At 39.7% G+C, this 22,733-nt stretch overlaps 1 protein-coding gene across 1 annotated transcript in view; it reads left to right on the forward strand.

Moving 5' to 3' along the window:
• Window positions 1–21,919: 21,919 nt before the first annotated feature.
• The window catches only part of LOC136705803 (fibulin-7), a 63,619-nt gene continuing 62,805 nt past the window's right edge, over window positions 21,920–22,733 (forward strand). Inside the window, exon 1 of the mRNA XM_066679572.1 lies at window positions 21,920–22,109. Within this exon, the coding sequence (XP_066535669.1) occupies window positions 22,032–22,109 (78 nt within the window). The 5' untranslated portion in view covers window positions 21,920–22,031. The remainder of the gene's footprint in view (window positions 22,110–22,733) is intronic.

Below are 22,733 nucleotides of genomic sequence, written 5' to 3' on the forward strand. Positions count from 1 at the left end.
CAGTCTGTATAGACTGTAGGTCAATAATTATTCACAAAAGTTTGAACTTTTGACATTCTGTTGCAGCAGTAATTTAACAAATGTGCATGGGCGGGGCTCCATGCACTCTTTGAGCTATAACTACAACAAACTTCACCCAAATCAAACACAACTTGGTGCACATATGTACGTCATTACTCTGAAGCAGTCTGCTAAATATGCCCGCATTGCACAGAAAGGGGGCGCTACAATTAGACAACAACTGGTTGCATAGGTTCATAATTGATTACACTGCCACCTAGAGATGCAGTACCAGCAAGATGAGACAGTTATATTCTGATGACCATGGGAAAGGAGCTTGTGCGTTTTCATATCATTTGGCTAAAGCATTTTTCAGTTTCAGCTGTTAGTTATGTGAAGTGTGTTGATAATTATTAAAGTTCAGGTTCTTATGAATCTCATGATAACACATATGTCCATATTGGCTTTTGATCCAAGCACTAGTTCATGCTCAAATACATGTCTGTTCCCACTCACCTGCCTGGAGTCTTCTCTTTTTTGCTGAATCCCCCCTCAGCCCCTCCTTCTCCTTCTCACACACAGACTGTCACCTCTCCCCCTCCCCTCCCCCCTGCCAGTCAGAGAGGGCCAGAGGACACAGACAATTGAAAGCAGTTTTAAACAAATCAACAGTAACATAATGACCACCTCCTTATTTTAGTTTCAGTATCCATGTTTTCAGCTCCACTGTCCAAAGTAGCACTTTGTAGATCTAACATTACAGGGAGGGGTGCACCTCTTGCTCTGCATACTTTCATTGCTCCCTTTCACATGTTCTTCAATGGTCAGGACACATACAGAGCAGATATGCTGAAAATGTATGACCTACTGTCTCTGCCTTTTTTATCTATAATGTGGACCAACAGAGTATGTGTGTGTAACAGTGTAGACAGTGAGTGGACACAGGTTTTAAAATTATCCAGCAGCACTGTTCTGTCTGATCCGCTCATAAGAGCACAATTCACACTGACATAGCACCACAATGTCAGTGTCACTGCAGTGCTGAGAATTATCCACCACCCATATTAAATATACTTTGTGGATGTCCTGAACATTGGGTCAGAATCCAGGGTGAAATTCCAGAGTCAGTTCTGTGCTCTGTGCTGTCTCTGTAACCCAAGCCCCATGTTCACCTGCCTGCAGAACAGAAATTCACCCACTCATCTACTACCCCTTCTTCTTACAATCCAGAGCACCAAGGATCACATTTTAAAGCACTACAAATTCTATCTTAGTGTGGCTCCTGTATCAGGAACTGTCATATGCTACGCTCCTGCTCTGCAAAGACTGCTCGCTTTCAACCTGCTCTTCAATGGTCTGGACACCCATACCTCCATACAGCAGGCATGACTCAGGTGTTGGCATTTTAAATCCCTCAGCAACACTGCTGGACAGAGAATAGTCCACAACCAAACACTGCCAGCAGAGAGTGTCTTCTGTCAACTGATGACTGACTCGAGTACAAGCTACTCCACATCATATCTGCTGTTTGGGGGTCCTGAACATTAGGGTGAGAAACCAGAGTGCAACTCCAGAGTGACTTCTGTGCTCTATGCTGTCTCTGTCATCCACTACTCCTCCATCTCATGCTACACCTCCAAAGAGATGCCAGAACAGCATGGAACACTTTATAAACACTACACAAACTTCCCCAAAAGCCCCTATTATCCCAGGACAGCTAATATGCATAGAACACCTTACAAACACTACACAAACTTCCCCAAAAGCCCCTATTGTCTCAGGACAGCTCATATGCATAGAACACCTTACGAACACTACACAAACCTCCCCAAAAGCCCCTACTATCTCAGGACAGCTCATATGCATAGAACACCTTACAAACACTACACAAACTTCCCCAAAAGCCCCTATTTTCTCAGGACAGCTCATATGCATAGAACACCTTACAAACACTACACAAACCTCCCCAAAAGCCCCTACTATCTCAGGACAGCTCATATGCATAGAACACTTTACAAACACTACACAAACTTCCCCAAAAGCCCCTACTATCTCAGGACAGCTCATATGCATAGAACACCTTGCAAACACTACACAAACTTCCCCAAAAGCCCCTACTATCTCAGGACAGCTCATATGCGTAGAACACCTTACAAACACTACACAAACTTCCCCAAAAGCCCCTACTATCTCAGGACAGCTCATATGCATAGAACACCTTACAAACACTACACAAACTTCCCCAAAAGCCCCTACTATCTCAGGACAGCTCATATGCTAGCACATTGTTCTCCTACCAGCGAATACCAGCTTGGACCCCGGGAATTGTCGCTTGCGGCTATATTTTTTTTTTCTTCTTCTTTTTCTCCGATGAAACGCGATGGGCAGCCCAAACCGTAGGTCCTACAGACTTGTCGTTTGGTCAACTGGTAGTAAACCCTCCCTCTACTCAGGCGCAAAAAATCAGCCCGATCAGCCTGATGGTGGCGCTATAGCGACGCGGAACGCGTCGCTCCCTATATCTCCTACCCTGTGTGGTGTAGAAACAAAATTGTTTTTTTCCCAGATTCCTCAGGTTAGACCCTACAAAAAAACCTCAAGAACCCATAAGCTCCGCCTACTTAGATTTTGAGCTAATTTGCATAATATGCAAAATCGCACAAATTTTTGAGCGCGAACTAGTCTCTGGAAATGTACCCAATATGGACATATGTGGTATCAGCAGAATCCTAAGAACCTGAACTTTAATAATTATCCAAAAAAAGTTGGAATTTCATCACTGCTTGGCTTCCAGACTCCGCCCAAATACAGGGGTAGAGCTCGCGTTCCAAAAATCAGACAAATACAGCTATAACTCGCAAACGCTTTCTCCAAATGTTACGATACTTCACATGCTTGATCCCTATAAGGGCCAGAAGACATGAGTACTTGGTTGTGCAACTGCAAGCCTAGGGGGCGCTATAACAACAAAAAATTTGTTACGCTTCACAGGATTGTCCCATTGACCTGCCGCTTGGTATGCATGTAGTGTGTGATGAGCTGACTTAGATTATATGACGATGATGTCATATTGGAAAAAACATGTCCACCATCGGCCAATCAAATTTCAGCAGCTGTTTCATGACCTTAACAAGGTCCTATCATCATGACACTTGCACGGTATGTCCATGGCCCCACTTCCTGAGCACATAAAAAGTTTCATAACCATAGCCACTAGGGGGCGCAATTCAATTTTTCAACATGCAAATATGGAATATCTCAGCGAAATATAAACATATTGACAAGCAGTTTGCTTTATTTCATACTCTGCAAATTGCCTTACAACTTTGCAATTCCAACTATTGTCAAAAAATGCATACTTTATCCACAATAGTCAGGTATGTGAAAATGGAGCTTTTCGCACTCCTCCCTGGAAATTTTTCTTATCAATAAACAACTGGTATTTTTGAAGTCTGTATAGACTGTAGGTAAATAATTATCAAAAAAATCTAGAACTTTTGACACGCTGTTGTGGCAGTTATTTAACAAATATGCATGGGCGGGGCTCGATGCACTCTTTGAGCTATAACTACAACAAACTTCACCCAAATAAAACACAACTTGGTGCACATATGTACGTCATTACTCTGAAGTAGTGTGCCAAATGTGACAACATTGCACAGAAAGGGGGCGCTACAATTAGACAGCAACTGGTTGCACAGGTTATTAATTCATTACACCGCCACCTAGAGATGCAGTACCAGCAAGATGAGATAGATATATTCTGAACATCATGGGAAAGGACCTTGTGCATTTTCATAACATATGCCTAAAGCATTTTTGAGTTACAGCTGTTTTTTTGTGATGTTTCAACAGCAAGCTGCACATCTCTTTTTAAGCAGAGGCTGCAAACACACAGTAATGAAAGTTCCACATTTTTTTGATAATTACTAAAGTTCAGGTTCTTACGATTCTCATGATACCACATACGTCTATATTGGGTTTTGATCCAAGGACTAGTTCTTGATCAAATATATGTCTCCTCCCACTCATCTGCCTGGAGTCTTCTATTTTTTGCTGAATCCCCCCTCAGCCCCTCCCTCTCCTTCTCACACACAGACTGTCACCTCTCCCCCTCCCCTCCCCCCTGCCAGTCAGAGAGGGCCAGAGGACACAGACAATTAAAAGCATATCTAACTATCTATAGTTTTCAGCTCCACTGACCAAAGGAGCACTCTGTAGATCTAACATTAGAGGGGTGCACCTTTTGCTCTGCATACTTTCATTGCTCATTTTCACATGTTTTTCAATGGTCAGCTCTGCCTTTTTTATCTACAATGTGGACTAACAGAGAATGTGTGTGTAACCGTGTGGACAGTGAGTGGACACAGGCTTTAAAATTATCCAGCAGCACTGTTCTGTCTGATCCGCACATAAGAGCACAATACACACTGACATAGCACCACAATGTCAACATCACTACAGTGCTTAGAATGCATGAGCAACTGTCTCTGAATTTATGTCTATAAGTTTGATCAATTAAATAATTGTATCTCAGTGTGGACAGTGAGTTGACACAGGTGTTAAAATCTTTAGCAGCACTGCTGTGTCTTATCCACTCATAAGAGCGCTACACCTACTGCCATATCACCACAATGTCAGTGTCACTGCAGTGCTGCGAATTATCCACTACCCAAATTATATATGCTTTGTGGAGGTCCTGAACATTGGGTCAGAATCCAGGGTGAATTTCCAGATTCAGTTCTGTTCTCTGTGCTGTCTCTGTAACCCAAGCTCCACGTTCACCTGTCTTCAGACCAGAAATTCACCCACTCATCTACTACCCCTTCTTCTTAAAATCCAGAGCACCAAGGATCACATTTAAAACCACTACAAAATCTATCTTAAAGTGTGGCTCCTGTATCAGGAAATGCTATATGCTATGCTCTTGCTCTGCAAAGATTGCTTGCTTTTTCACCCTGGTCTTCAATGGTCTGGACACCCATACCTCCATACAGCAGGTATGACTCAGGTGTTGGCATTTTAAATCCCTCAGCAACACTGCTGGACAGAGAATAGTCCACAACCAAACACATCCAGCAGACAGTGTCTTCTGTCCACTGATGGCTGACCCCAGTACAAGCAACTCCACATCATATCTGCTGTTTTTGGGTCCTGAACATTAGGGTGAGAAACCAGGGTGCAACTCAAGAGTGACTTCTGTGCTCTATGCTCTCTATGTTGGACAGCATGGAACACCTTACAAACACTACACACACTGCCCCAAAAGCCCCTACTATCTCAGGACAGCTCATATGCCTAGAACACCTTACAAACACTACACAAACTTCCGCAAAAGCCCTTACTATCTCAGGACAGCTCATATGCATAGAAGTCCTTACAAGCACTACACAAACGTCCCCAAAAGCCCCTACTATCTCAGGACAGCTAATATACTAGCGCATTGTTCTTCTACCAGCGAATACAAGCTTGGACCCCGAGAATTGTCGCTTGCGGCTATATTTATTATTATTCTTCCTAATAAAATTCTGCCTTAAAACGGATTGCACAGCCCAAACCGTAAGGCCTACAGACTTCATACTTGGTCAAAAATTAGTAAACCCCCCCGCTACTCAGGCGCAAAATATCTGCTTGATTGGCCTCAAGGGGGCGCTACAGCGAAAGAAAACGCTTTCATTAAAGGATTTTCCACGCCATGTGGCATAGAGACGAAATTGTTTTTTTTTACATGATGCTTGGGTCCCGATGAATCAATTTTCATGAACTAGTCCCTGGATTTTTGTCTGATCCCCCAATGTATTTTGGCTAATATCTCAGGATCTACAAGGCCAATTAAGTTGACATTTGGCATGCTGGTTCTGTCAGCAAGCCTACATATGGGAAATTAAGGACGACTCAATGCGGGCACGTTTAATGATGTCAACAGCCAATCAAAGTTCAATTTTTTGTCATCATTTTTTTGACAGGCTTAACAATGCCCAATCATCATGGCATTTGCATGGTATGTTCATGGACACAATTTGTATTTGCAGAAAAATGTTCGTGTTGATAGCCACAAGGGGGCGCAATTTATTTTTTAAACATGAAATATGAAATATCTCAGTGAAAATTTAACCTATCGACATGTTAATAATTTCATAATACACTCTACCTAGTGTCTAACAATATTGCAATTGCAACTATTTAGAAAAAGATTATGGATTTTCTTCAATTGTCAGGTATGTGATTATGGAATTTATCGTACTAGTCCGTGAGTTTTGGTCCTATCAACACACAATTAGTCTCATTGCAAAGTGTATTGCCTGTAGGTACATAATTATTAAAAAAACATTTAGATTTGGACACGCTGTTGCTGCAATACCTCAACAAACATGAGTGGGCGGAGCCCGATGCACTCTTTTAGCTATAACTCATTCAAACTTCACCAAAATCAAACCAAAATGGGTACACATGTGTATGGTATTACTCTGAAGAAGTGTATCAATTATGATCAAAATGTGCATACAGGGGGCGCTAGAATTAGAAAAAATACTTAAAAATAAGTTTTTAATTTGTTATAGCGCCACCTAAGGATGCAGTACCAACAGAATGTAATGAGTTGTTCTGGAGCACATATGAAAGAAGCTTGTAATGTTTCATAACATTTGGCAAAAGCATTTTTGAGTTACAGGTATTTATGTGTGATATGTTTATGGAAACTTACAGACCTATTTTAAGCAGCATCTGGATGCCATGCAGTAATGGAATTACAGGTTTTTTTTAATAATTATTAAGGTTCAGGTTCTTGTAATTCTGCTGATACCAAATATGTGCATATCGGGTGATAATTCAGATTGTAGTTCATGTTCAAATGTATGTGGGTAAAGCTCCAACAGCACTGCTTGTTTTGATCCATAAGGTCCAGTACAAAACACCACCACCAGATGGCAGTGTTGCGCTGTGAATAATCCACCACCCATCTCATATAATGCTTAAAAATGCAGCTTGTAACTCCTTCATGCTTAACTCAAATCTGATGACCTTTAACACGTTGCTTCTAGACATGATTTGGAGGTAGCATGCATTTGCTGTTGCTTGAAATATTATAGGGGGCGCTGTTATAGCTAACAATGTCTTTTGGTTAATATCTCAGGATCTACAAGGCCAATTAAGTTGACATTTGGCATGCTGGTTCAGTGAGCAAGCCTACATATGGGAAATTAAGGACGACTCAATACGGGCACGTTTAACGATGTCAACAGCCAATCAAATTTCAATTTTTTTCACCATTTTTTTGACAGGCTTAACAATGCCCAATCATCATGGCATTTGCATGGTATGTTCATGGACACACTTTGTATTTGCAAAAAATGTTCGTGTTGATAGCCACAAGGGGGCGCAATTTATTTTTTAAACATGAAATATGAAATATCTCAGTGAACATTTACCCTATCAACAGGCTAATAATTTCATAATATACTCTACATATTGTCTAACAATATTGCAATTGCAACTATTTAAAAAATACATATAGATTTTCTTCAATTGTCAGGTATATTATTATGGAATTTATCGTACTAGTCCGTGAGTTTTGATCCTATCAACACACAATTGGTCTCATTGCAAAGTGCATTGCCTGTAGGTAAATAATTATCAAAAAAATGTTTAGATTTGGACACGCTGTTGCTGCAATACGTCAACAAACACGAGTGGGCGGAGCCTGATGCACTCTTTTAGCTATAACTCATTCAAACTTTACCCAAATCAAACCAAAATGGGTACACATGTGCAAGGTATTACTCTGAAGAAGTGTATCAATTATGATCAAAATGCACGTACAGGGGGTGCTAGAATTGGAAAAAATGCTTAAAAATATGTTTTTAATTTGTTATAGCGCCACCTAAGGATGCAGTACCAACAAAACGTATTGATCTGTTCTGAAGCACATATGAAAGAAGCTTGTGTTTTTTCATAACATTTGACAAAAGCATTTTTGACTTACAGCTGTTTATGTGTCATGTTTAGAATGCAAGTTACACACCAGTGCTAAGCAGAGCCTGGATGCCACGCAGTAAAGAAATTTCAACTTTTTTTTGATAATTATTAAACTTCAGGTTCTTGTGATTCTGCTGATACCACATATGTCCATATTAAGTCATTAAGCACAGACTACTTCGCAGTCAAACATATGTGAGTTATTCTCAGCAATGTATTCAAAGGCATTATTGAAGAGTCCCCCTTCCCCCCTTCCATCCTATTCCTTCTGACATGCTCTCTGCCTCTTATCTCTCTCTCTCTTTCTCTCTCTCTCTCTCTCTCTCTCTCTCTCTCTCAGATTCAAATAGCTTTACTAAGAGACAACAGTAGTAAATAATAAAAATAATAATTAAAATAAATATTTTTCCAACATTTCCAAATTGATATAACATATGAATATATATATATATATATACACATACACACAAGCTGTATATGTGTACCTGAATAGCATATACATACATACTTATTGGGCATATGTTGTAAGTAGTGATGCATGGTTTATACTGAAGTCGGTGCTACCCACTGTCTCTCAGGCAGTGACAGACTGATACACACTGTGCAGTGAAGAGGGCTGAGAGCCCATCATCCAAGGATTATCTTGTCTTATCTTATTTTTAACAAAATGTAATGATAGTAGCATCTGGATGCCATGCAGTAATGGAATTCCACATTTTTGTTAATAATCCTTAAGGTTCAGGTTCTTGTGATTCTGCTGATACCAAATATGTGCATATCAGGTCATAATTCAGATTGTAGTTCATGTTCAAATATATGTGGGTAAAGCTCCAACAGCACTGCTTGGTTTGATCCACAAGGTCCAGTACAACACACCACCACCAGATGGCAGTGTTGCACTGTGAATAATCCACCACCCGTCTCATAATGCTTAGCAATGGTGCTTGAGGCTCACAGACAGATCAAAATCAGAAGTTTTGGATGTCTTAAGTCAGCAGAGAGTATGCAATGTTGTGTATGATCTCAAAGTGGCAAAAGTAAGCAAATTTATTGCCTACAAAGCGAGGAAGCCGTAAATCGCCACTTGCGGCTATATTTATTATTATTTTTCTCGGCTAAAACTCATTCTGGAGCAAAGACCGTAAGGCCCAGAGCTACCAAAATTTAAGGCAAGGTACAGCTGAGGTGCAATTAGAGAACTATGGAAAATTATACCTATTGGCCTCAAGGTGGCGCTATTGCAATACCAAACGTGTTTACGTCCATATCTCCTAAACCCTATAACGTAGAAACAAAATTCTTTTTTTCTCTGATTCCTTGCATCTTATTGTATCTAAAATGTGTTTTGTATCTAAAACGTAGCTCCGCCTACAATAAATTTGAGTTAAAATTGATCAATTGTAAAATTTACTTTTGTGAACTAGTCCCTGGATTTTAGTCCATTTCCCTAGAACTTGATACCAAAATCTTCACAGGTGTTTGATGGTCAGGAATTATCCAAAAAATTTTGAAATTTCGATTCAAAATGGCCGCCATATGCAAATGAACCTCTTCGGCTTTTCGTATGTTTTACTTAAAAATTCATAAGAATTTCATAATTAACTCAAATGTGTTCAAATTTCATATTCCACTTTGAGACATGATTCTGAGGTAGCATGTCAAAGGAGAAGCCAATTTTCATATAGGGGGCGCTCTAAATGCTACAAATTTATATCTCAACATCCGTAAGGCGGATCGGAACGCCCTCTGGCATGGTGCTTCTATCTGCAAGGCTATAAGTGGAAATTTAAGAACAACACAATTCGGGCAAAATTGTGATCCTCATCGGCCAATTAGATTTCAGCAGCTGTTTGACAACCTTAACAAGGTCCAGTCATTATGAGAATTGACTCATATGTCTCTGGGAGCACTTCCTAAGTGCACAAAAATGTACGTAATGATAGCCACTAGGGGGCGCTATTTCAAGAAAAATTGATATTTCTCAGCAAAAATTACGCATATCAACACGCAGTTTGCTTCATTGTATACTCTGCAGAGGGCATGACAACTTTGTAATTGCAAGTGTTGTCAAAAGTTGCATCGTCTTTTCTCAATAACCAGTTTTTTTAAATTAAACTTTTTATACTAGTCACTGAATTTTCACTCTGTTCCCAAACAATTGACTTTGTTGGAATCTGCAGAGTATGCTGATCAGTAATTATCAAAAAAAGTTCAACATTTAGTCAAACCGTTGCCACAATAAATTAATTAATTGAGCCGTGCTGCGATTTATAAATTATTTTAGCTATAGCTTAAACAAACTAAGCCCAATCAAGACCAAACTTGACATAAGTATTTAGGGGCTTACCCTGAAGCATAATATGACTTAAACCTACCAAAAGGGGACGCTACAATTACACTTTAATTTGTTATTTGCTGTTTGTGTTCATGCTGGATTTCTATTATTGGGAGGGGCCTATAAGCCACATGGTGATGAAAGTTTAACATTTTATTGATAACTATTAAAGTTCAGTTCCTTAGGAATCCACTGATACCACATATGTCCATGTTAGTTACATATTCACAGAGCAGTAGACGATTAAAAAGTGTGTATGTGCATTTCTAACATGAACTCCTCTGCAGCTCCATGAGTCAAAAGTACACGCTTTTACCAGCAGGTGGCACTCTAAGACCAAATATTGCTTTGTTCAGCTACATTCATGAAATCCTATTCATCTGCACAAGTGAAAGGTCATAACATATGAACATAAATATTTATCATAATTGAAAACAGCGCTCACCAGTCATAACATGTCTTTTGCTAAACATTATAACAACATCTACAATAATATCTTACACCCAATTTTCCCTTGTTTGGCCAAACAGGCCCATGCTCCCAAAGGCCTCATTGTTGTCTGAGACTGTCAAAGTGCTCTGATGTGGCTTATCCGTGCTAGGACCCGCCATTGCCGCTTGCGGCTATATTAAGTGCTTGTGTTTGTGACGTGTGTTCTACAGTCTCTGAGGTTTGTTTGTTTCTTTGTGATGTGTGTGATGTAAGAGGGTCTTTGTGTGAGGTATATAATGTGTGAGCAGTGCTTACTATAAACTTGAATATTACAGATGTTGGTCATAAAATTAGAATATCATGAAAAAGTTGATTTATTTCAGTAATTCCATTCAAAGAGTTAAACTTGTTTATTATACTAATTCATTACACACAGACTGATATATCTCAAGTGTTTATTTCTTTTAATTTGATGATTATAACTGACAACTAATGAAAACCCCAAATTCACTATTATTAGAACAATATTAGAACATTGTGAAAAGGTTCAATATTGAAGACACCTGGTGCCACACTCTAATCAGTGATTTAACTCAAAACACCTGCAAAGGCCTTTAAATGGTCTCTCAGTCTAGTTCTGTAGGCTACACAATCATGGGGAAGACGTGACAGTTGTCCAAAAGACGACCATTGACACCTTACACGAGCAGAGCAAGACACAAATGGTCATTGCTAAAAATGCTGGCTGTTCACAGAGCTCTGTGTCCAAGCACATTAATAGAGAGGAGAAGGAAAGGAAAATATGTGGTAGTAAAGTGTACAAGCGGTAACCGCACCCTGGAGAGGATTGTTAAATAAAGCCCATTCAAAAATGTCGGGGAGATTCTCAAAGACTGGACTGCAGCTGGAGTCAGTGCTTCAAGAACCACCACGCACAGATGTATGCAAGACATGGGTTTCAGCGTCGCATTTCTTGTGTGAACCCACTCTTGAACAAGAGACAGCATCAGAAGTGTGTGGCTTGGGTCAGTGTAAAGTTTCCACAGTTAGTGATGGTTTGCGTTGCCATGTCATCTGCTGGAGTTGGTCCACTATGTTTTCTGAGGGCCAAGATCAATGCAGCCGTCTACCAGGATGTTTTAGGGCATTTCATGCTTCCTGCTCTGACCAACTTTATGGAGATGCAGGTTTCAATTTCCAACAGGACTTGGCACTTGCACACAGTGCCAAAGCTACCAGTACCTGGTTTAAGGACCATGGTCTCACTGTTCTTAATTGGCCAACAAACACGCCTGACCTTAACCCCATTGAAAATCTAAAGGGTATTGTGAAGAGTAAGATGCAATACGCCAGACCCAACAATTCAGAAGAGCTGAGGGCCACTATCAGAGCAACCTGTGCTCTGGACAGGCTACTATAGAGTAGTTATATATAAATATAAAATATTTAAATGCAGGAGGCAGTGTGGGGTAGGAGGTTGCCTCGCACTACAGCCAATCAGAGTGTAGCTCTTGCCTTTTAACATGTCAGGCATTAAAAGGGACACTCTATTCTGTGAGAAACAAGTGTGAACATCAGAAACTCAGTACATCAGAATAAAACACACAATAATAAAGGGTATTTCCTGATTGGTGAGGGTAAATGGCCACTTGAAGAGGTATAGGAGACTTTATACTTTTTAATTATGATAAATATTCATATTCATATGGTATGACCATTAAACTTTGCAGGTGAATAGGATCTTAACCTCCATATAGATCAACAAAACAATATTTAGTTTTGTAGTTCTATCTGGTGGTGAAAGAATTTACTACTGTAACATAGTGTTGCTAAGCAGTTACAGTCTTTCATGTTAGAACTGTTTAAGGGAGTACTACTCTATGGATATTTTCCTAACATGGACATATGTGGTATCAGTGGATTCCTAAAGACCTATAAATGGCCTATAATAATTATGAATAAAATGTTGAACTTTCATCACTATGTGGCTTACAGACCCCTCCAACTAATAGAGATCCAGCATGAATTCTAGAAATCACAAATGCACCTAGAACTCAAAAACGCTTTCAAAACTGCATGCTTGATCATTATGAGGATCAGATGACATGATTAAATTGTGGTGCCACTACAACCCTAGATGGCGCTATAACACAAAATAGCTAATTTAATCAGTTATTGTCCAATTGTAGCGCCCCCTTTTGGTGGATTGAAGTTATATTGTATATGCTTCTTCATAGTAAGGCCCTACATAGGTTTGTCAATTTGGTCTTGATTTGGCTTAATTTGTTTGAGTTACAGCTGAAAGAAGGTTTAAAGCTCCACACACTTCGATTAATTGATGTATTACAACAAAAGTTTGTCCAAATGTTGAACTTTTTTTGATAATTATTGACCTACAGACTCTGCAGATTCTTGAGAAAATACGATACATTTTTGACAACACTTACAACTACAAAGTTATGAGGCCCTTAGAGAAAACTGGAAAGAGTCTAAGTTGAGGTCGACATGTGTGCTTGACGACAAGATATATTACCACACAGCAGAAGGCTACCTCACTCTAGACAGTCAAGCACTGAGAGAGACAGAAGTAAGCCTTTCTCAGCCTGTTAAATCTAAAGCTCAGAGAAGCAGGAAGAAACTTATATCAGCAAACACATTTCAGGAAAATTATCTGCCTAAACCACAGATTCCAGTCAATCCACTCATCCCATCAGATATTATAACAGAACTAGAGAAAAAGAAGCGCATTATACATAAATGTTAACTGTACTAGCATAAGACCTTGAGCTGCTAGAAGTTCCAGGATTCAGGAAGAAAACTGTCCTTAAATTAGGCCATTTGGTTCCACGGTGAAGTCATCTTCGCGAGTATAATTCATTGTCCAGGATGCAAGGTTTACATGACCAAACATATAAAACAAGTTAGCTGAACTTTGCAGGTCCAAACAGCACATCTACATCATCATCTTATTATTAAAACAGGAGTAGAGAAGATATGTATGTATAGACATTGTTGGACCATTGAAAAGAAGCAGGTCAGGAAATACATTTTGGTGATATGTGAATATGCAATTGAGAAATATCAAGGCTAGACAGGTTCCAAATGTTCTGATGCAACTCTTTGCAAGGGTAGGTTTCCCAAGGGAAGTATTAACTCATCAGGGCCCACATTTCCTGTCCAGACTACTTTAAGATACCTGAAAGCTGTAAGGTATTAAAGGCAAAAAAACATACCCTTACTGATGTACTGCTGTTGGTGCCTACCAGTGAAAACAAACTTGCACAAAGGTCACCTGGACAACAGAACAGATGACGCATAAATCGTGTATGCCCGAAAGGAACAAGAAATTGCCGAAATTCCATGTGAACTTGTTCAAGGAGTACCACGGAGGCACAACAGCTCCAGAGTCTGTACAACAGCTCATGGTGTGAGCTATAAAATAAGAAGAGTTGACAGTACAGTTGTTTCACCACTGGTCTAGGAGATGAGCTGTCAGACAGGACAGCCTGTTAATCTGATGCATTGATTGAGGGTAGAAAAGCAAGAGGAGGTGGCTCATCTCCTAGACCAGTGGTTCTCAAATTTTGAACAATTACCACCTATTATCAAATCAAAACTTCAAGTACCAGCTATGAATACTTTGAATGTCTTGCTTGAATGTTTGTAATTTGCACGCATTGCACAAAATTATTTTAAAATAATTACTAAAATTAATGAGAATACAAATTACTAGGCCTAAACTGAAATTATATATTCATGAGATCATATGCAATTTTGGGGAAATAAGCATTATGAGAGAAATAAAAAAGAGAAGAGAGGTTAATTTAAAATGTGCTTTACTAGGCTATATGTGAAAACAGCACAGCACTTGGAGCAGGTGCTCCCAGTGGCTCCCAGCACTTTAATTAGTAGAAGAAGGAGGCGCCACGTTGTTAAACTGTGTTTAATGATGCGAAAATCGGCCAAGTTTGTGTACTTCAGTTAAGTTTTCTCTCTATTTTATGCCTCTTGATTTAGTCCTGGGCTTAGGAGAATTTCGTTGGGTTGGTCTTGGCTTTTTTCCCCTTCATGTTGCTCTTTTTGTAATAGTCCAAAGTGCTCATGTCTGTCTTTAGCCATTGCATACATTCAGTAAGATGTTGAAACTGGGCTTTATTTACATGGATTTTGCAAAATATTGGGAGATCACATTCCCTCCCTGAAAAAAACGAAGCAGGGGAACGTTGTTCAGCCCTTCCCATACAGACTGAACTACTGTTTATTCGTAGCTCATTTTATATATATTTTTCCCTTTTACACATGAACGTTGCATTTTAGATTTTTAGTTATTAATTAATTCTTTAATTAAGCAGTAATTTTTTTCAAGGTCATCTGGCATACCACCACTTGTTGCTTCACGTACTACCAGTGGTACGCGTACCACTGTTTAAAAACCAGAGAGGCCTAGATACACCAACATGGCCCAACCCAAAATGCCCAGAAATGCTATATGATTCCAGAAAGACTGTTGTCTGTTCTGAAAGATGAACTATACACTATGATTGAACTCTTAAGTGTGTAGTAAGATTGTACAAGAACCTTGAAATGGACAGTTCAATCAGATTTCGAATAGATTTTAGACAGCTTACTTCTCTGTCCAAATCCGATCCATACCACATGCTGAGACTGGGTAGGGCAAAGTTCCTTACCACTGTTGAATTGAGCAAAGTTACTGCCAAGTGTCAATAGCACTGGAGGCTAAAGAGCTAACAGTTTAGTTGTAATGCCAGTTGGACTCCAGGGGGCAGCAGATGTTGATGGAAAAATTGGTGGAAGAGAAAAAGATCATACAGCAGAATACCTGGATGATGTGGCGACATACAGTAACACCTAGAAAAATCATTTCACATATTCAGTACAGTCACATCAAGGCTGCTTTAAGTGAAGTGTACCATTACCACTACTGAAGTGTACCATTGCTTAAAATCAGATTGAGTACATGGGCTATGTACTGGGTCAAGGCCTTTGAGACTTCAAATAAGGAAACAAGCAATACAATATTTTCTGATGCCAACAACCAAAAGTTAAGTGAGGACATTCTGTGCTATTGTTTGCTGGTATAGTAAGTTTATTGTACACTTCACCAATAGAGCAGCTGCAGTCACTGACTTGATCAACGCCAGGAACTGCCAAATGGACAGAGGAGAGTGAAAAGGATTTTGTGCACTTAGAAGAGGCATAATCAAGAACCCAACTTCTGTAGAGCCTGGACATCACCAAATGCTTTAATCCTTGCTACATGATCCCTTCCTCAATTTGACTGACATGTATTTAGACTTAATCTTAATGAGCTTAAAACTTAGAGTAAAATGTTTCCCAAATAATTTAAGCAGTATGTTATGTAGTTTTCTTTAAGTCGTGTGTTTTTGGGTTCATTTAGGTACATTTTAAGTGTTTTGGTTTTGTGTATAGCAATAGTGGTGGTGGTGTTGTGCAGTCTTCATATACAGGTGCATCTCAATAAATTAGAATATCATCAAAAAGTTAATTTATTTCAGGAATTCAGATGCTTATGGATTACAGCCAATGAAAACCCAAAAGTCATTATCTCAGAAAATTAGAATATTATTATTTCTAATTATCTAATTATTATATTATATTAAGTATTCATATTATATATATCAGTGGCGATTGCTCTAAGACTGCAAGGGAAGCTCAGCTTCCCCTAAAATGTCAAAAAATAAGTGATCAAATATATACTGTTTGTGTGTACATGTCATTGAATAAATATGCACTACATGCTCAACTTTTTACAAACTTTCAGAATCAGCTTCTAATCGCTGGTAAAGACGCAGCTTTCCTCTCAATCATTCCCGCAGTGATTTAAACTGAGCGTCCACAGAGTTCAATAGCGAAGCAGCAAAGTGCAGAGAAACGAGATGAGTCATTGGATAAATGCTGGGCTTTGTCCCGCCCTTCGGACGCTCAGCGTCGTTGGGGGTCTATGGGGCAGTGGGCTGTCCTCGGCTGGCCCGGACGCTCAGCTTCTACATGATGATTGGATGATCTGTCTGAGGCTGAATCCCTTTTTAATTGACAGCGAAATGAGCGAGTCAGCGATCCTTTGGTGTAGAGATCCGTGAGAGCATTACATTTTCATTCTCTTCTGAGTTGAACCGGAGACTTTCTTAAACCTCTTAGTGGCATTTTCTTTGTTAAAAACGACTAGCGACAAATCGAGCTTCTATTTCTGGTGGGTTTTTTGTAGCTGCTTGTGTTTGGAGACTGACTTCTATAACTCTTTCTGACTTCTATCGCAGTTTCTGTCCAGCGGGTGCTGCTGAGCCCCTCCACGGTCACAAAGCACTCACAGGCGGACACACTTCACATGGGCCAAGGCCGTTTAAGCAGCCTAGCTCTGCTGGCCATTGAGAGGACCCTAGTCAAGTCCCTGGAAAAGACGCATTGTTGGTACGACAGGGTCACAGATCATTTTCTTGAAAAGGAACGCAGGGTAGAATTTACGTATAAACAAACCGACACATTTTATGGTGTAGGCCGAAATTGAGCTTCGCCTCCTTGAAAGACCAGCATCTGCCACTGATATATATATATATATTATGGCAAGCCAAACAAGAAATATTTAATGAACGCTGATATATATAGAATGAAAGCTGACATACAGGGCTTTGACAATGAAACTAAAACACCTGGTTTTAGACAACAATAATGTATTAGTGTGGTGTAGGGCTTCCTTTTGCGGCCAATACAGCGTCAATTCGTCTTGAGAAAGTCCTGTACAGTGGTCAGAGGGATTTTAAGCCATTCTTCTTGCAGGATAGTGGCCAGGTCACTATGTGATGCTGGTGGAGGAAAACGTTTCCTAACTCGCTCCTCCAAAACACCCGAAAGTGGCTCAATAATATTTAGATCTGGTGACTGTGCAGGCTATGGGAGATGTTCAACTTCACTTTCATGTTCATCAAACCAATCTTTCACCAGTCTTGCTGTATGTATTCGTGCATTGTCATCCTGATACACGGAATCGCCTTCAGGATACAATGTTTGAACCATTGAATGCACATGGTCCTCCAGAATGGTTCGGAAGTCCTTGGCCATGATCATTCTATATATATATCAAAGTTAATTCTATATATATCAGCATTCATTCTATATCCCCCATACTGAAATAGCGGCCTCCTGGCCTTTTTAGGCCCATTGGGCATCTATTTCTGGCCCGAGAGCTGTTTTGAAAAGTTTTTTTTTTTAATTATGATTTTTTTGTCAGTCGCTCTGTCCGCTCTTATTTTGAAATCGCGCACCGCGATCTCAAGGCGAGGCTGGTGATTGCCTCCATGGCAACAATAAACAGATAGCAGTAAAGCCTTCGGAAACGAGACAGTCACTCTCTCGCTCAGCAGCATCAACACGTTTACCGACCGGAGCAATAATTACATGCCCGAAATTTGCCCCAAAAAGAAAACTGTGTTCAATGTTCATTCTATATATATCAGCATTCATTATATATATATATATATATATATATATATATATATATATATATATATATATATATATATATAAATATATCAAAGTTCATTCTATATATATATATCAAAGTTCATTCTATATATATCAATGTTCATTCTATATATATCAGTGTTCATTCTATATATATCAGCTTTGTGGGGATTATATCAGGGGACATTATATCAGATGTGGGGAAAACAGTAAAGGTGGGCTCATCAGAGAACAATACATGTTTTACATTGTCCACAGCCCAAGATTTGCGCTCCTTGCAACATTGAAACAGACATTTGGCATTGGCATGAGTGACCAAAGGTTTGGCTGTAGCAGCCCGGCCGTGTATATTGACCCTGTGGAGCTCCTGATTGACAGTTCTGTTGGAAACAGGAGAGTTGAGGTGCACATTTAATTCTGCCGTGATTTGGGCAGCTGTGGTTTTATGTTTTTTGGATACAATCCGGGTTAGCACCCGAACATCCCTTTCAGACAGCTTCCTCTTGCATCCACAGTTAATCCTGTTGGATGTGTTTCGTCCTTCTTGGTGGAATGCTGACATTACCCTGGATACCGTGGCTCTTCATACATCACAAAGACTTGCTGTCTTGGTCACAGATACGCCAGCAAGACGTGCACCAACAATTTGTCCTCTTGACCTCTGGTATGTCACCCATAATTTTGTGGGCATTGCAATATTTTGAGCAAAACTGTGCTCTTACCCTCTGCTAATTGAACCTTCACATTCTGCTCTTACTGGTGCAATGTGCAATTACTGAAGATTGGCCACCAGGCTGGTTCAATTTAGCCATGAAACCTCCCACACTAAAATGACATTGTCCAACCCCGGTATATATATATGGAACATGGAGATTAGGTAAATTGGCCACTACTAAAACCGTCCTGGTGTGTGACTGAGTGTGTATGTGAATGAATGTCTGTATGTGTGCATGCCTGAATATGGATTGGATTCAGTGGATTGGCAGTCTTTCCTGGGTGAACCCATATTGCCCTATGCAGTCCTCCTGGTGGAAAGTCGTTCCTGGTTGAGAGTATGCCTTGGGTATCTAGAAAGGTGCTATATAATTGTAATTATAAATAAATACATTACCAAACTAGATACTGGATGATAGCCCCACACAATACTAGACTGTGCAGAAGTTTTAGACCCTTGAGAAAATGAGATTTTAAAATACATTAATCTGGGCAGTAAACACTAGTTTAGGAAGAAAAATAAATAAAATTAAGGCAATACATAGTGATTTTTCTGTATTTGAATGTGTTGGTTAAACACTTTCCAAATTTTTCCTCTTGGCAGTCCAGTATTATTTGAAATTATCATACAGTCCTTAGTTTGGTTAAACAATCCTTCGTTATGTATAAAATCAAGTGTTTTGGTGATTTTTAAAACATTTATACAGTAAAGGAGAATATCTGGAAAAAACTTTGTTCTTCACACTATTTCACAACACAAACTATTTTTACTGTGTTTATTGTTTTTATATTTAATTATACATACATATTTTATACATGCACAACACTTCTTGGCAAGGTAATTTTAAAAGATTCTAATAAATCCTAGCTGTCTAAGACTTTTGCCAAATACTGTATATGTATGGGGGAGGCACGGTGGCGCAGCAGGTATTGTCGCAGTCACACCAGCTCCATGGAGCCCTGGGAAGATGTGGGTTCATGTCCCACTCTGGGTGACTGTCTGTGAGGAGCTTGTGTGCTCCGGGTTTCATGCTCTGGTTTCCTCCCACGGTCCAAAAACACGTTGGTAGCTATTGGTGACTTGCAAGTGTCTGTACTGTCTGAGTGAGTGTGTGTTGCCCTGTGAAGGACAGGTGCCCCCTCCAGGGTGTGTTCCCACCTTGCGCCCAGTGATTCCGCATAGGCTCTGGACCCACCTCAACCCTGAATTGGATAAGCAGTTTCACACAATGATTGAATGTATATGCACGGAGCTCCGGGTGACTGTCTATGAGGAGGTTGGTGTGTTCTCCCTGTGTCTGCATGGGTTCAGTCCAAAAACACATGTTGGTGGGTGGATTTGTGACTCAAAAGTGTCTCTATACTCAGAAAAAAAGGTACGGCAGAGGTACAATATTGGTCACTAAAAGTACAAATTGTGTAAATGTATCTTTAAAGGTACAACAATGTTTAAAACATGTTTGTAATCTTTCATTATAGAATTGTGTCATATTAAAAAAATCATAACAAAAGTCCTGGAGATAAAACGGGGTGTATGAAATCCATCCATCCATCCATTATCTGTAACCGCTTATCCAATTTAGGGTCGCGGGGGGTCCAGAGCCTACCTGGAATCATTGGGCGCAAGGCAGGAATACACCATTGAGGGGGCACCAGTCCTTCACAGGGCAACACACACACTCACACCTATGGACACTTTTGAGTCACCAATCCACTGGAGCACCCCGAGGAAACCCATGCAGACACAGGGAGAACACACCAAATTCCTCACCTGGAGCAGGACTCTAACTCACAACCGACTTTCAGGTCCCTGGAGCTGTGTGACTGCAACACTACCTGCTGTGCCACCGTGCCGCCGTCAACACAATTTTAAAATATACAATTATAATAAAATAAGGTAGTTATGTTCCCTAACTAAAGGTACAAATATGTACCCTTGAGGGTACCACCAAAGTGACACACACACACCTTCAAAATTTTCTGTGCTTTACATCAGTCCTACTAATGTTAAATTAGATTAATTATCCATTTGCAAAGTTGATTTGATTAACTTAGCCCTTTTCTCTATACCTGTGCGATATGGTTGTCGTTCTTAATTGTATGTCAACTAAAACTAAAGTTTTTTTTTTTTATTCTTTATTAAATGTAATATTACTTGTGTGGCACTAGGTGTCATCCAACAGCAAATGAATGTTAAACAGGAAGGCTACTGATAGGTCATGTCCCCTTTTGCTACAATATCTGGTAACACAGTATATTTGAATTTTGTTGGGATTATGTGACTGCACTGACCTAAGCTCTGAATCATAACACCACTGCAACTCATCCCAGCATAATTCGTGATCCATTATACAAAAGGATATTCATCATCTAATAGAATTGTGAACACCGAACTGATTTTCTGGCTTTTTTGGTGAAAGCCTATTAGAACCAGCCAAAATCACACTAGTTGGACATGGAATAGCATAACATGACACCTGCCTTGATAACCCTAGGGTTGGCAACTTCTTACGATATTTTGCCGAGGTTTTCATATTGTACTGGAAGTGAAGGTGTCCAGAAAATACATGGTGAACTGTGAAAGAGAATAGCAATCACTGAAACTGAATGGGACAAGAAATCTGTTATTTCGATTACTTTGGGTTATAATTTTAAATTGCCAGTCACAGTTTAATTTGGCCGAAGTACTTTTAAGTTAATAATATGAACTGTGAACCCTAAAATTTTCTGGGCGTTCCCTGTTATACCCACGCGATTTCGAGAAAAATCCTGCCTTTCTGCATTACTATTGGCTGTCAGAAAGTTGCCTGCGCTCAATGAACCAATAACCGACACTGTCTGCTACAATTTTACATAGCAATAATAGTCGTACTGTAGGAAGGCGGGGTTCAGCCGAAAACGGGTGTGAAGTAACCTCAGCGAACACTGTCAGGTTGTACTTCTATCGCTCAGTGCTCAGAAACAGCAGCATCCTGGGGAAACTGAATGTGGATTAAAAAGCGTCTAGTTTGACATCTCATTCAAAATAACATGAGAATCACGCCGGGATTATAACTCAAATACAGAGCCTCGGAGAATGATCCTGTCTCACCAATATCGTGTCCTTACTTTGTTGTCAATCTTGGCTTTACACAGTTGTAATGATGGGATGCAGGTTAGTATATTAGTTTTCTCTCTCTCCCTCTCTCTCTCTCTCTCTCTCTAGCTACCTGTTTGTCTGAAAATGTTCCATAATGTTTTTTTTAATTGATTATAGACAATCGATTAAAAAAAAGCTCAAAATAGGAACAAATTTAACTTTGTAAGTGTAAACTATAGCCGTTCATTTCTGTAAAAAAATGTCTGGGGGGTGGGTGGGTGGGGTGTTAAGTGTCAAAAGCATAGTTGAGGTGATTAGCTGCGGAAGTCTAATGCCTCCAGCCATTTCACCTATTTACTCTAGGCTGCAAAACCCTTGGAATTTGTCAACATAGTCTGCATAATCTCTCTCTATCTCTCTCTCTATCTCTCTCTCTCTCTCACACACACACACACCTCTGCTCTAACTAATTTTTATCACCCTCTTCAACCTTCACTCTTTTCATTCTGCATCTGTTCTTTTCATTGTCCCTAAATTTATATGTCCTTTATTCTATCTCAATATTTTTGGCTGTCAAGTATTTATTATTAATTCGAATGAAAGTTTACAATTTTTCAAATTAGAATGACAACTCTTGGTAGATATTGCACAGTTGCAAGTTACAGATACCAGAAGACCTGGTATCCTGTGAGTTTAGTG

This window comes from Hoplias malabaricus, chromosome 8 (genome assembly GCF_029633855.1).
Source record: "Hoplias malabaricus isolate fHopMal1 chromosome 8, fHopMal1.hap1, whole genome shotgun sequence".
Classification (NCBI taxonomy): domain Eukaryota; kingdom Metazoa; phylum Chordata; class Actinopteri; order Characiformes; family Erythrinidae; genus Hoplias; species Hoplias malabaricus.